The sequence below is a fragment of the Malus domestica genome, chromosome 04, assembly GCF_042453785.1.
Source record: "Malus domestica chromosome 04, GDT2T_hap1".
In the NCBI taxonomy this organism is placed as follows: Eukaryota; Viridiplantae; Streptophyta; class Magnoliopsida; order Rosales; family Rosaceae; genus Malus; species Malus domestica.
Genome location: NC_091664.1, coordinates 28942703 through 28957326, shown reverse-complemented (window position 1 = coordinate 28957326; position 14624 = coordinate 28942703). Strand labels below are relative to the sequence as shown.

The window sequence follows — 14624 nt, the reverse complement described above, 5'->3', positions numbered from 1 at the left end:
AGAGTTTAGTTTTGCATTCTTTGAGTCTAGTTTAGTGTTTTAAACTTTGTTTTACATATTTGAGTCAGTTTAGAGTGTTTTAGCAATCCCTCCTAATCCCCGGTTTAAGAACAATCCCTACTTATCCATACTACAATTGTCAACAAGATGGTTTAATTTGTGTGTTTAGTTAATTTACGCACCAGGACACCGGATAGGATTAATAATACGGAGTACGGTGTTTGGTGTCCGTTCGTATTAGATAACCACCGGATTAAACAATCTGGGCCCACCCCTTATATCCGGCTGATACCCGCTTAGTTATACCGCCCAAAATGACGGTATTATTTAGTCGGGTAAAAAGCACGCCCCTTTCGTCCCGAATCGTTTGCTCTATCCATCTCGCATCGCTTGCAACTTCTCCTCCTTCTCCTTCTCCGTTCTGCCCTCCTGCAACTTCTCCTCCTCATTCTCTGTTCTGCTCTCCTACAATATTTCTTTCAATTTTTCCTAAAATTTTTCCCAGGTTCTCCTCCTCCTCCTCCTTCTCTGTTTCGCCCTCCTGCAACTTCTCCTCCTCCTCTTCTCTGTTCCGCCATCCTGCAATATTTCTTGCAATTTTTCCCAGGTTCTTCTCCTCCTCCTACTTCTCTGTTCCGCCCTCTTGCAATTTTTCTTCTTCTTCTCTCACTGTTCTGCCCTCCTCCTCCTACTTTTCTTCCAATTTTTTTTTTCAATTGAGTGCAAATTTGTGTTTTAATTAAAATTTTAGGGTTTTCAGTTTTCATATCTAAAAAAAATAAAATTTGATCTGTATGTTATTTTTTTGCTTGTGCGCCCTGAGTTAGGTATGTTGCAAATTCAAACCCAGTTGAAGAAATGGGTTAGGAGATTTTTCCAACTTCTTGGCTTTTTGTTGAATTCATAATATCATGCATACTGGGTTCGTGTGCTGGTTTGGCTGCAGGAAGGTCTGGAGAGCAGATCCAAGGATGAAATTCACTAGTAAAATTTTTTTTTTCCTATTTTCTTGAATCATCAATTGTTTTATCCGATAGAGTGTTAAATCAAATTTGGAAGGTGGGTTTTGCTGTGTTTCTTGTTACTGCCTTTGTGGTGGGGTTTGGTTTAGGGGAGCACATGAAGAAGAAGAAGGGAGAGAGAAAGAGGGAGGGAGTTTGTTTTGGGGGGGGGTGTGATTTCAGTTTTTTTTTTAAATTTAATTTAATTTATATTTTTATTTTAAGTTTGATTCATCTGGTATAATACCAAACACAGTATAAATAATACGGTCATTAGTTCGATACTGCACCAAACGCCCAACTAATTTAGTCAGTACTATCCGGTGACTAATTATCCTATCCATTTAGTCAGTATTATCCGGTGACTAATTATCCTATCCGACATAAATAGTCAGTACAGTCCGAGCTGCCAAACGAGTCCTTAATATACATGTCATTTGCCAACGGAATTGATGTGTGAGAATTTGGTCCTAGCTAGTGGAACAAGAAAGACATGGATCTATAATGCATAAAAACAAAACAAAATAAAAAGTTCAATGTGCCGAAAGTGGAAAATAATAATTTCGTCGACAGCAGGGTTCGAACCTGCGCGGGCGAAGCCCAACAGATTTCAAGTCTGTCTCCTTAACCACTCGGACATATCGACGTTTGTGGCAACCCTACCATAACAATAACTCGTAACCATCTCAATATGATTATCCCATTTATTAATTTTGTCATTTTAATATTTTCCCTACTTCGTGTCTTGCTTTTCGTACTGGTTTGGTATTGAGATACTTTTATAAAAAGTGAGTATAAAAAAAGCTAAGCTCAAAAAGGTGTTTGGTAAACACTTAAAAACAACTTATTTTCACATATTTTGATGAAAACAAAAAACAAAAAATGTGAAGCAGCAAAATGAGCTTATTCTCACAACACAGCAATACCAAACCAGCCATTTCTCTTCTTTTTGGGTCAATTGCTCCATTTTTATTCTGGTCGACTTTTCTTCTGATAAAGAATTTAGTAATTTTATGGATGAACAAAGGCTCATAAATCTACTAAAAAGAAAGTTAATATCGGAAGTAAAAACGTAACTCATGACTCAACTCACTTGGAGTTACCTAGAGCCCAGCCAGTTAGAGCTTAGATATATTAATATTAGAGATGTATAAAGTCAATACTTTTTTTTTAGTCAAAGCTGTTGTAATTAGTCTGCTTAATTATTTGATTATTTACAGCTTAATTATGTTTTAGCTTTGTGTATAAATCATTTTCTTTAGTTAATGAAAATCAAAATATCATTTCCTTTTAAATAATGCTCACTACTCACCCAATAGATAACTTTTAAGCGACAACGAGATCAATGACTAAGATTAAATTTATTGAGTTTGTGGATGAAAAATACAGGAGTATTGACCGTTATCTCAAATATATATTTATTGTATACACTGAATCATATCAATTCAAGTAGTCATATTTTTACCAAAGCAGGTTATCTCACTTGTGAAACCCAACAGTCACGCATGCTCCATGTCACTTCCTTTTGTTGATCTACAGTGCATGTCCTTATAAGTAGTTGATCTATTTCTCATATTGCAAATTAGTTTTGTGATGTAACCTCATCATCTTTATACCAACTAATCATAACACCGCCATAAAGAATGTCAATTCAGTAATGTTGTGTGTAAGTGGTCAGGTAAACAATAATTAACAACAAATAATTATCTAAGTTCTAAATGACGCTAAGGGCTAGTTGGGCGGCGGGTTAGGGCCTAGCGCTTAGGCTGCTAGGTAGGGTCTAGGGGGCCTAGGCGGATTTAAGTAAATTTATTATATATTGTATAAATAAGTGTCTACTTATACTTAAAATATATATAATTCATCATAAATTGCAAAATAGAATGACGTATACATTATAAAGTATTAAAACATAATGAAAACATGGGGAACAAGCATATAATGTGTGTTTCATCTAAGTATTGAACAAGTCTCTTACAATTTATTGAAGAAAAAAAAACATGCAAAATGAAAGTTATCTATTTTCTGTTTAAACGAGTTGCGACCTAGGCAAGTGACTAGGCGGATGTCTAAGCATGTCTAGGTGCCCTTTCTTAATTTTCAAATGCTTCGGGATAAATTGGGACGACGGACAGCCTGGCCGGAGATTTTTAGAATATGATTATTATTAATCACACTTCATCACTGGAGCTGGAGTAAACCAAATTCGGTTTCTTTGGAAGCGCTTATATATAACAAAATAAATAGAAGAATTTTAATTAATCCAAGGGACAACAACGGGGACGTAGCTCATATGGTAGAGCGCTCGCTTCGCATGCGAGAGGCACGGGGTTCGATTCCCCGCGTCTCCATCCCTATTTTCCATTTCCTTCTTTTATTCGTCGCCGTCGGATCTGGGCTGGGTATTGTGTTGGATCTGGACCCGAAGAAGTGGGTCACCATAATTTACAAGATAAACATTTCTTTTCCTTTTATGAATGAACAAAATAATTTTGTGATCCCCAAGTATGTTTTTCATTTTTTTTTAATTTTCTTTTTTTATTAGATCAAATGTAATCCTCACGTTATGCCCTCCTACGTGCCAAATAAAAAAAATGTGAGGTGTTAATAGTGGATCGACTCACATCTTAAAATTTATCCGACATCAGAGATTATTTAAGATTTTCAAGATGTTAGCTTGTTATCTTAATATCTGAATAGATATATATATATGTAAGTCATTCTCCTTCTAATACGTTTTGGTTAGTTAATACAAACATTAGACAATCATACATCCATTGATAAAGTAAACATTTACAAGAAAAACTTAGACGTGTGGAAGGATATGTTGTATAACCTACAATGTTTCTGGTCATATCTCAAAGTTTCAAAGAGTGGAAGAATTCTTGCTTCAAACTTTTTTAGATTTAAAGTCGTATGCCGCATTGGTATTATTATTATTATTCCCTTTCCACTAGGGCTGGTCATGCACTATCAACTTGCTTACCAAAAATATATACAAAAAAAGAGTTGAGCCATCATCAGGGGCTGCTTCACAAACTACAAACCTCTAAAAAAAAAAAACAAAAAAAATACATCCATTTGCTCACGTTGTTACTAGGCGGATACAAGATTTGAATCTTCGGGGTCACAGTGTTAAATACAATTTTTTAAATAGGAACAGAGCGCGAAGCTCACAAAAAAAACAAATCAGTTTATTCACTTGGTGAACTTGTTGTGCACATGTCAACAGATATCAGCATATGATGCAGCAATCTGATGAGTGGGATAGAAATGACATGTTGTTGATGCAACATATTGGGTGATGTTAACGCAACATGTCGGGATATGCTTAATATGCATTACATAAAATATTTAATAGGCAAAAGAGGACATGTACCAAACATTCGGAGGCCCTCAAAAGAACTTCACATACATATTTTCTGGACTCGGTTGGTCCTAGGACCGTCCCTATTTCCATATGCCCCTAGTTGTTACGATTTAAGGTGTAGGCTTGCTTTGCGGATTTGGTGGTTTCCAATTATCTGTCTAGATCATTTTCGGATCCTCTTTGTGAAGATCTCGGGAATCCTTGAACCATATTCGTTCATTGCATATCGCGCGGTTAGTTTTCGTCAGGTACTATTTATGTTCAATATTAAATAAAAAAAATTAAAATGATTTATGATTGCTTGATGTACAATAAACGGACACGATTCACAGATTTTCAAGAGAGGATCCGGATTCTCCAGTTAAATGGAACCTTAGGTTTAGGTCAGCCACGGTAAGCAGTCTAGCATCGGTTTATTAGAGGGGTGTGATATCCACACATCATTTTTTACTTCTCACACACCCCTCTAATTTTTAACTGTCGGATCAGATGAATTGAAGAAGATCAAAGAATAAAAATTAACAAAAGGTGTGTGAGAAGTAAAATAGGGTGTGTGGATAGCACATCCCTTATTAGATATGTAGGAGGAACACAATGGAATATGGATGAGGGTTGGTGATTAAGCGTAATATATGTGCATCACTTTGTGTAGAGCAGAATGAATGAAGACAAATTCTATTCAAGGACAATACTTACTAGTGGATGTGAGTTGTATAGTTGTTTGTGTGACTTTGTTCGTTATAAGTTTTTCATTTTTGAGTTAGTTTTTATATTAGGAAAACTAATTAAAAGAGTATGAAAATTTTGAGTTTTAACAATAAGAACAAAATAAAAGGTAAAGTGAATAGTACTATGATTGACTTTTTAATGTAAAAATGTGATTTTTCGTTAAAGTGAACAGTACCAGAAGTTTTTCATTAAATATTTTTTTTTTCCTAATAGATTATTGATTTCATCTTGCAGACAATTTTGAACCATCAAAAGATGGATCAAAGATTGAATACAATTCAGGCTCGTATTCCACACAACACGTTTTAACATAATAGTTTTTTTTTTTGCGTGACAAACAGATTAATTTTTCTATTGTAAACAAGTAAAGAACCTGTACTGACAAAAGAGGGAAGAAAAAATCGTGTAGTGAAAAAAGAATATTAGAAAGAGTCAGATGCTAAAAAGCACTGGAAAGAGTCTATAAATTATGGAAGTGAAAAACCAGATGCCAACGTTGTCACACTTCATCGTTTGAATTTCTGATTTTTCAATTTTATTTTCTACACTGAAGATCTTATAGAGAGATTAAGATTGAGATAGTTAGAGAGAGAGAGAGAGATCTTAAAATGCAGCAACAAAACTGCAAGAGCAGATTACAGCAAGTTCTACCGAAGCGGATAATCCTAATGCGTCACGGCGAGTCTCAAGGGAATCTCGACACCGCCGCCTACACCATCACCCCCGACAACAAAATCCCACTCACCCAAGAAGGCCTGGCCCAGGCCCAGCTCGCCGGCGCCGAGATCCACCGCGTCGTCTCCGACGCCGCCGGCGCTGACAGCCCCAACTGGAGCGTCTGCTTCTACGTCTCCCCTTACGAGCGGACGCGCTCCACGCTCAGCCAGATCGGACGGTCCTTCTCCAGGAAACGTGTGATCGGGGTCCGCGAGGAGTGCCGGATACGGGAGCAGGATTTCGGGAACTTCCAAGTACAGGAGCGGATGAAGGCCATTAAGGAGACCAGGGAGCGGTTCGGCCGGTTCTTCTACCGGTTTCCGGAGGGGGAGTCCGCCGCCGACGTCTACGATCGCGTTTCGAGTACGTTTCTCTTGTTCTTTTTGGTTCTTTTCTTACGTTTTGGTTTTGGGTTTTGTTTATTGAGCATTTTGGAAGTAACCCAAGATGAGACAGAACTTAGAGCAATGGCGTTCTAGGATTCATATAGCCGATCTCACGGGAAAAGGCTTTGTTGTTGTTGTAGTAAAGTTCAAAACTTTAAGTTTGCCTTTGTTGTTTGGTGGTTTGGAATTTGGGGAAACATGTAGCTAAAATTGGATTTTGAGTTCTACTCTAGAAGTAGGAGTAAGGTTTGTGATGGAATCTAAAATAAATGCTTGAACTTTGACAAGGCGATATTTTAAACTGCGGGTTTGGAGGATTCGAACTTAGGTGCTAAGAGGTGGGCACATTGCCGCGGACAACTTTGCCTAACCTATGTTTGCATTTAGAAAGAGAGTTAGGTGCTATCTGAATTCTGGGTTTCCGTTTGGAGGTGTATATTATGATTGAATGCTTTTGCTTAGAGAATGGTATTGGGCAAATGCCAAATGATGGTTGAAGTATGCATGTGTGGTTAGGCAAATTGGCTAGTTGTGTGCCGGCCCCCTTGCACCTTAGTTCGAACACCCCTCCTTGTAGTTTGAGTAGTTTAGAATATCGCTTTTGTTAAAAATGATGATGATTAAAGTATTGTTTTGCAAATGAGAGTTTTTTTAAGAGAAAATGATTCATGATTTAAAAATGGAGGAGGACAAGAGCTGTAAATTGAAGTCCAATTTAATTGAACCGCAACATAAACAATGCTAACACTGTGCAACTATATGAACCAGACACGAATCCTAAAGAATTTTGTACATGTTAAATTTATGGAACTGGGTTCCACTCATATGCATCTTTTGAATTGTACTGTCAGTTTGACGTCTCTCTTCGTGATGAGATGAATATATGGAGGTTTTGAAATTCCTGTGCGCTGAAAATGTGTGTATCTGTGCATTTGATTGCTGCATAAAGGGTTTGGTGTTACATATTTCATGTTGTCTAATGAGACAGATGATTGCAGGTTTTCTTGAATCCTTGTGGAGGGACATAGACATGAACAGGCTTCGCCATGACCCTTGCCACGACCTCAATCTCGTAATCATATCACATGGGCTAACGTCACGCGTCTTCCTCATGAAGTGGTTCAAGTGGACAGTCGAGCAATTCGAGCACCTAAACAACCTTGGGAATTGTGAATTTCGAGTGATGCAATTAGGAAAGGGTGGAGAGTACAGCTTAGCAATTCATCACACCGAGGAAGAACTGCAAGAATGGGGTCTATCACCCGAAATGATAGCCGACCAAAAGTGGCGAGCCCAAGCCAACAGGGGCGACTGGAATGAACGTTGCCCCTGGTACCTCGATGCTTTTTTCGACAAACTAGCTGAGCCGGAAGAAGATAGCGGAGACAGTGACGAGATCTGGCATGAAACTGATGAAAAAATTCCGCAAACGAATTGCAGTTCTTGAACCAAACTGATTATTTTAGCATATGGGTTGGGAATTCTTTTGATTTGACCTTGGTACTTAATTGTTGTATATTTATAGTACCTCTTGAATGTTGGAAGTAGAAATTAGCAACATCAGTTTATGCATAGGAAATTACTCTGATTTCTTTGTAAAACAGATATTTTATTTGGTGTAACTTTTAATTGCATTGAACTGCCAAATTACAATTTACAATACAGAAAATTCAGGTACAAAACTAGCACAAGCAATGGCATGCTCAAAGTGTATGGAAAGTGAAGTACATGTTTGTTCGCGGTGTGCTCGTCTCGTTGCACCAGTAATTTAGAATATCGTCTATTTGAACAAAACAAGTGAAATGAAGCACATGTTTGTACCCGGTGTGCTTGTCTCTGAATTTAGTATTTCTCTCTTTTTATGTGACACGAAAGTGATAAGTACATATTTGTTCCCAGTTTGGCGTGCTTGCCTCCATTGCAGCTTGGCGTGCTCCCTTAGCGTTTTTCTGTTCATGCAACACTTGTCACGTAATGAAGAAGATACTAATGTGTTACGTGATGAGAGATATAGTAATATAGGATGTCATGTGATAAGAGAGATAATAATAAGCAAAATATAATCGGTTACATACGAGAATATCCGTGGGTGAGAGTCACACATGATTTATCAACATTGGCCAAACCACATTCAATATTGGACAAGAATTGTCTGCCCTCCCACTTCCCGTGCCCTCCTGTTTTGTGTGGTCACGGTTAAGCCACGTCAACATTTTATTTGTTTTTTTATAAAAATAATAAGACAAAAATAAATAGTAATATAAAATGTTGACGTGACTTAACCGTGACCACATAAACAGAAAAATACGGAAGGGCACGGAAAGTAGAAGCGCAGACAATCCTTGTCCTTGAATTGAATATTTCACAAAACAGAGGTATCCTTTTTTCAACCAAACACATCATCAAAGGGTAAAGCAGCATTCTTATTTAACCCAAACTCGTAAACAGTATCTTCCCTCCCTCTCTCTCTCTCTCTCTCTCTAAATCCAACAGATCACAGTACTGCTTTACACTTTACCGGGATCTGGGTCTCATTGATTTCGGCAAAAAAGCAGAGGTTGTCTTTCACACACCCACAGAGATCGAAATTCCACCTGAAAAAAAAGCGGGCATCTTTGATTGGATATTGTCCAAGATTTGCACACATTCCCAGACACCAGCAATTAAAGGTCGAAGCTTTATTGAAATCCTCAAATGGGTTTTTGACATCTGATCTTGGGCAACCTGCATTTTCAGAATCAAACCAAATTTGGGTTTTGTTTTTGGAAACTGATGGCTCATCCGACAAAACATGGGATTTGCAGTAATGGTGTTCTGAGGCTGGTTTTTGTGTTAGTAGGTTTGTGCCTGGTCGGGTACGCAGTCGTACATCCAACGTTGTACTGGAGCTTTAAGGAGCACAGTTCGTGTCCGCAATGTCCTTGTGATTGTTCAACGGATTTCGCTTCCGCACCTGTAGGTGAGATTCACTTCCCGAATGTAGAAATGTTCCTATTTTTAGTAGAACACATGATGTCACTCGATTTGGTTTTGCAGAGCAAATTGTAGAGTAGTCTTGATATCGAGTCGTTCTACAGTATACTGGTGTATGTGATAAATTGTTTCATGAACGGTTAGATTGAAATGTTTAGATTAAAACACGCAAGTCCAGTCATCACTAAAGATTACACCGAAGCACTATAGATTTACGCTGATTATATTGGAATTTATTTTGGAAATATTTCATATATTAACCTTTGTTTTCATTTCTTACTTAACCAGATATTATCAATAGCTCAATTTCAGGTCAGTTTAACAACCTGTCATAGTCATGCATCCATTTGTTTGAAAATTTAGTTATCCGTGATGCCACTGTGGTCGTATCTGAAGTCAATCACCGTTGTCACTTGGTAAAGTGAAAACTCATAGAAGTGCATGATTGGCTTGTAAAGTCGTCACAGTAGCATCACCGTTGTAGGTAACCTTCTCTCGTGTTTTAGACGAAGAACATTGTCAATGTCATATCTTCTACTGTATTGCAGACTGCGGAAAACATGAACCAGAAATGAAAGAGGAGATGGAGAAGGACATCATCGCCTTGATGTCGGAAGAGCTAAGTTTGCAGCAAGCCGTAGCCAACGAAACCCTGCAACGGGCCGATGCAGCGTTAATGGGAGTTAGGAAAGTCTCTTCACTCTTCCAAAAGGAGGCAGAAAAATGTAATGTAGGAGTGGAAACTTGTGAAGAAGCAAGGGAGAGGGCAGAAGCAGAACTTGCAGAAGAGCTTAGGCTTTCGGAAGTATGGGAGAAACGAGCTCGGGAGCTCGGGTGGAACGATAAGAGAGCATACTCTTGAATGAAGTCATCATGAAATTTTCGTATAACCTTTTTCGTTAGTTGTGGATACGAATTTTCTACTAACGTTTCATCGTTTTGAGAATGAATTCATATTATCCATCATATCCAAAATTTTGAACGCCATTAAGAAAGTAGTGGCAAGAAGAAATAGTACACAAAAGTGCAAAAATAAATGCGAAAAAATGCGCTTTGTATACAATTGAAGAGAAAAATGCAAAAAAACACACAAAAGCGTTCTTTCGCTTGTTAGATCTCAGTAATATCTTGAATATTGTGGTGAATATGTTTTGTATGAGTAAATAAATCGATCACGAACTGTTTGGCTCTACAATTAACCCATTCAAGCATACCTAGGAAGCTGGCATCTTCAGGTTAGATATAAACTATCTAAGACTGCAAATCCAGCTGCAACTCCACCTTCATCTGATGATGAAATCTTTGTCCGCATCAGGTAGCCGCATTGATCGTTCAAGATCACTTTATCTTTGTTCCTGCATCAATGAAAAATGTGGCACTATGATTCCACGCTTTGGTACAGCTGTTATTCGCACAGTATAAACAATGCCGACAAAGTGGATTGTACCTGTGCAAATAAAGAGAAGGAAAAAAAGGAAACAACAGAAACCTGAAGATTTAGTCGTAAAAGTTGTATACCTTAAGTAAGCACCGTATACCCCCAGCTCAGATATGGTATCATCTTTATAACATACACCCTCGCGCATCAAGAATGTGTGAGAAGCAGTAGGGAATATCCTCTGCATTAGGATATAAGCAGCATCTGCTTCTGATCCTTCCTTCTGCAATCTTGTGAGGGCTTCCCTTACATCATTGCCGTAGATGTTGTTCCCTGAAGTGTAACAATGACTTGTTAATAACACTTGTCATTACAACAACAGCAGAGCAAAGTTTAAACCATTTACCTCCGCCTTCTCTTTGAGGCTTCATAACAAATAACCCAGGGCTCTCTATTGCCTTTTTGACAATATCTGAGTCATCCAAACTCCACAATCCTGCAAAGCATTTCCGCAATTTTGCAATGTCTTCTTTATCATCAAGGAACCTGCTCACATGAAGATGATAGAAAGATATGACGTTACTGGTTGTAACAATGGTAACCATTCTTCCCTAAAATTATGATTCATAAAATGCCGAGGAAAAAAATGGACGGAGTTTTGATCCAGCAATACCTCTCAAGAACATTAGGCTTTGCAAGTTCTTGTTGAATCTTTTTGGTCCCGACCAAGTGATAAGAAATTGAGGGGCACTTGATGGCAGATGACTGCTCCATAAGAAGCCTTGCTCTCCACTCCTATAAATTGAGGAACATGATATTAAAAGCCATATCATCATATTCTGAGGTTATATTAGGAAATTGAAGTATCATTTTCCTTTTATGAGTAACGCGTTAAGTACTATCTTAAGCATATTTTCAAAGCAACAAAGAACCGTAATGGGCAAGTACAAGTTTTACACGGCCAAGATAGATGCATAGAAATTATTCAATTCAGGTTTAGATAAAATAAAGACACAAGCAAGCAGACGTGGTCGCTATGCCCTTACATACCAAAAAATAAATAAAATGCGGGATTAGCCAACCAAATTCATCCCCGAACAGACATTGGATAAATACATATGACTACGGATTAGAAATTTGGTCATCTACTTTTTACGGATTAGAAATTTGGTCATCTACTTTGTACCCTTATTGTGGATAAGTAACTACATTTTCTGCTAATGAACAACTGATGTTCACAACTAAAAGGAAGAATGTTCCATTATTCTTGAAACAGAATTAGTATTTGACTAGCAGGAAAGTGTAAGACTTGCTTACTGATTCAGAAGGATAATTGATTGGTGCATACCCAACTCTGAAATAAACAATTGCAACTTCATGGCCACCCCTGCAAGTTCGAAGCTTTTTTAGATATCAAAATCACAGATATAACATGCTAGATCCACAAATCTAGAAGGGTACATACACAACGAGTGTTCCATCTGGTTGAAGCTTCCCCTCTGCATCAATTTCGGCCAACGTTCTCCGAAGAGTTGATACATTATGTGTGTTATACAGTAAAGGAACATTATTCATGAGTTCTGTTAACTAGTTTATTATCAAAGATATAAGCATATATTGGATAATTATATATCTTCCGAGAAATACCACTTTCTCCAACTTGAAAGCTTGTTTAGAGTTAAAAAGGATATCTTTCTTTCAACAGAGCAGAAAGCCAGTGTTGGTCATACATGTTCCGCTCTTCAGGCTGAACCACGAGCAGGATTACAGCCCTGTACGTATATGTTGAGTTAAAGGCTCCCTTAATCGCTTCACTGAGTATAGCAGCCGCAGAAGGAAACAAATGAAATATTGTTTCAGTTCTAACCTGGGGTTATTGTATTCACTCCAAGCTTTAGCCAAAGCCTCTACAAACTTAGTGGCTGCAGGATTATTTGGAACTCTTTTGGAATCTAATCCAAGAGATTCTCCATAGTGATTAAGTAAGCTCCTGGAAAATGAGAGGCTAATTGTAAATAATTGGTAATCTTGGGCTTAATCTTTTGGCATTGGAAATATGAGAATATTAACAGATACACACACAACCACATATACAGGAAAAATTTCATTAGTTGAACCTAGCATTACATTGACTAGTCAGAAATTCATAAACAAACCACTGAATACATGTTATTTGCAAAATATCCAATTAGTTATAAGTTAACCTGTGAAGGTCGCTGACAAGACAACCAAGTCCCGGAAATGAAGCTGAAATTGTGTTCATCTCTATTTGAAGGAGTTGTTTAGTTTCTTCATCAAGCATATAATCTGAGCGATGTAAACCCAAGCGTATGTCCTGTTTCAGTGATTAAAAAAAGTTTAGAGACATTCAACTCATTCTACGAAAATAAAGTTCTCCTCTCACAATAATTGATGTCCAAATGCTATATTGATATATAGTTTTACCTCTTTCTTGTTAATCTCTAGCATCTTGGAATGAATATCTAGAAGTCTAGATGTAAAAGCATCCACTTTCTTCGTTCTGCGATGTGAAGATTATGATTATATTAAATCAGGAATAAGCTCTAATCTCTTGAGCCAATAGATAAACACTACAACCGTCATGTAAGTTGATTTTCTCTCTTATCCCCATACACAATTGTTAAAGTTCAAACTAAGGTTGTTAGGGCCAAGTTTCTCCCGAGCTGGGAAGACACATAAAAGGGTTTGGCTGCGCTAACCCGCATTCTTATGTGATACACCAAAGTCAATCAAACAGGCTTTCCGACTATTCCTAGGTTCATTTAAGCTAAACTGTCAGCTTCCTCATTTTCCAAATCACACGCTTAATCTAAAAGGTATGAGCAAAAGTACCTGGACAGTGAATCCTGCAGAAACTTTGCATCCAAACTCACTCGATCGACAAGTTCATTAAATATGGGGGCTAACTCATATGCTTGCTTCCAATGGCATTCTGGAAATAGCATCGGAAATAAAGCAAACGGTGCATGTACCATGCCTACACCAGGTACCTTTCCTGATCTCTGTAATTTACAGCATTCAATATCAACATCAAATATAAGGCTTTAAGCTATACCTTTACATAATTATTGCAGATTAAATGTTTCCCATAGCTTGTGGCAACTAAAAGCTTTTAAATTTGATAAAAAAACACTAGAGTGCTTTTGCACACACAACTACAAAAACAAATATAAATTCCACGAAAAAAATTAGAAGTAAATAAACTAAAACTAAATTGAATTCTCAGATATCTGAATCCAATTTTCTACAATACATGCTGATCAAATTTTCCATTTTTCAACAAGCTAAACACTTCTCAGACAATTTAAAACTAAAACTAAGACAGAAAACCTTCAATTTTTCATAGTTTTTTTTTTGTTCCAATCCGTTCAAAACCAGACAAAGATTCAGGAGAGCAAGAACACCCACAAACCTGAACAGACTTGTCACCAACAAGAAGCCCATGAAGAGAGCTCCAAACAAGAGCATCATACACCATCTTCTCCACCAGCCCCTCATCAATCCCATGAAAATCAATCATGGGTCCTTTGGAAACTCCCTCCTGGGTCTCCCCAACTTCAACTTTCCCACCCAAAACCTGAGAGGGTTTCTGGGACATGATCCTCAGATGGGTCTGGGGGATTTGGTTTGTGGAATGGAATTTGAAACTGGGATTTGGGAATCTGGATGGATGAAAGGCAGAGGCTTTGGGGTGTGAGAGGAGGAGGGAGTGAGTTGAGAGTGTGGTGGAATGATAGCACGAAGAATATGAAGTGCTCATGTTTGACCCCCTTTGGGTGGTGGCCTTAAAGGTGGCTTCAAAATCATAGAACCTGGGATGCATCGCATGCCCGCCATGCCTTTTTCCCAAGAATATATCCAAATTCAATGTTAAACCTTTCTTATTTTTTATAGAAAATTAATGAAAATAGCTTGAAAATTTTAAAATTTAACTATAAGAATAAAATAAAGAATAAAATAAATAGTATCATGATTGACTTTTTAGTATAAAAATGTGATTTTTCATTAAATTGAACACTTTTCGTTAAAATTCCTTATTTTTTAATGTT

General features: G+C 37.6%; 3 protein-coding genes and 2 non-coding genes across 6 annotated transcripts; 3 read left to right on the top strand and 2 right to left on the bottom strand.

Moving 5' to 3' along the window:
* Positions 1–1565: 1565 nt before the first annotated feature.
* TRNAS-UGA (transfer RNA serine (anticodon UGA)) lies at positions 1566–1647 on the bottom strand. The gene has a single exon. It is a non-coding gene; the product is annotated as a tRNA-Ser (tRNA).
* Positions 1648–3279: 1632 nt separating this feature from the next.
* TRNAA-CGC (transfer RNA alanine (anticodon CGC)) lies at positions 3280–3352 on the top strand. The gene has a single exon. It is a non-coding gene; the product is annotated as a tRNA-Ala (tRNA).
* A 2160-nt stretch (positions 3353–5512) lies between these two features.
* LOC103432243 (phosphoglycerate mutase-like protein AT74) lies at positions 5513–7885 on the top strand. Its single transcript, XM_008370424.4, has 2 exons — positions 5513–6180; positions 7202–7885. Exons 1-2 carry the CDS (start codon positions 5709–5711, stop codon positions 7648–7650), a joined length of 921 nt encoding a protein of 306 aa, XP_008368646.3. The 5' UTR covers positions 5513–5708; the 3' UTR covers positions 7651–7885.
* A 712-nt stretch (positions 7886–8597) lies between these two features.
* Positions 8598–10296, top strand: LOC103433985 (uncharacterized). 2 transcript variants are annotated; one of them, XM_008372298.4, is made up of 3 exons: positions 8598–9162; positions 9465–9488; positions 9725–10296. In XM_008372298.4, the coding sequence occupies exons 1-3, from the start codon at positions 8976–8978 to the stop codon at positions 10036–10038; spliced, it is 525 nt and encodes a 174-aa protein (XP_008370520.3). In that variant the 5' UTR covers positions 8598–8975; the 3' UTR covers positions 10039–10296. The 2 variants fall into 2 exon arrangements, with proteins under 2 accessions (XP_008370520.3, XP_008370521.3); XM_008372299.4 differs by lacking the exon at positions 9465–9488.
* LOC103433984 (glutathione synthetase, chloroplastic-like) lies at positions 10214–14401 on the bottom strand. Its single transcript, XM_008372297.4, has 12 exons — positions 13988–14401; positions 13408–13577; positions 13000–13075; positions 12759–12889; positions 12422–12544; positions 12246–12326; positions 12020–12100; positions 11872–11941; positions 11228–11349; positions 10961–11100; positions 10695–10887; positions 10214–10531 (listed from the first exon to the last, which is right to left on the bottom strand). Exons 1-12 carry the CDS (start codon positions 14396–14398, stop codon positions 10408–10410), a joined length of 1722 nt encoding a protein of 573 aa, XP_008370519.4. The 5' UTR covers positions 14399–14401; the 3' UTR covers positions 10214–10407.
* Between the last annotated feature and the right edge of the window lie 223 nt (positions 14402–14624).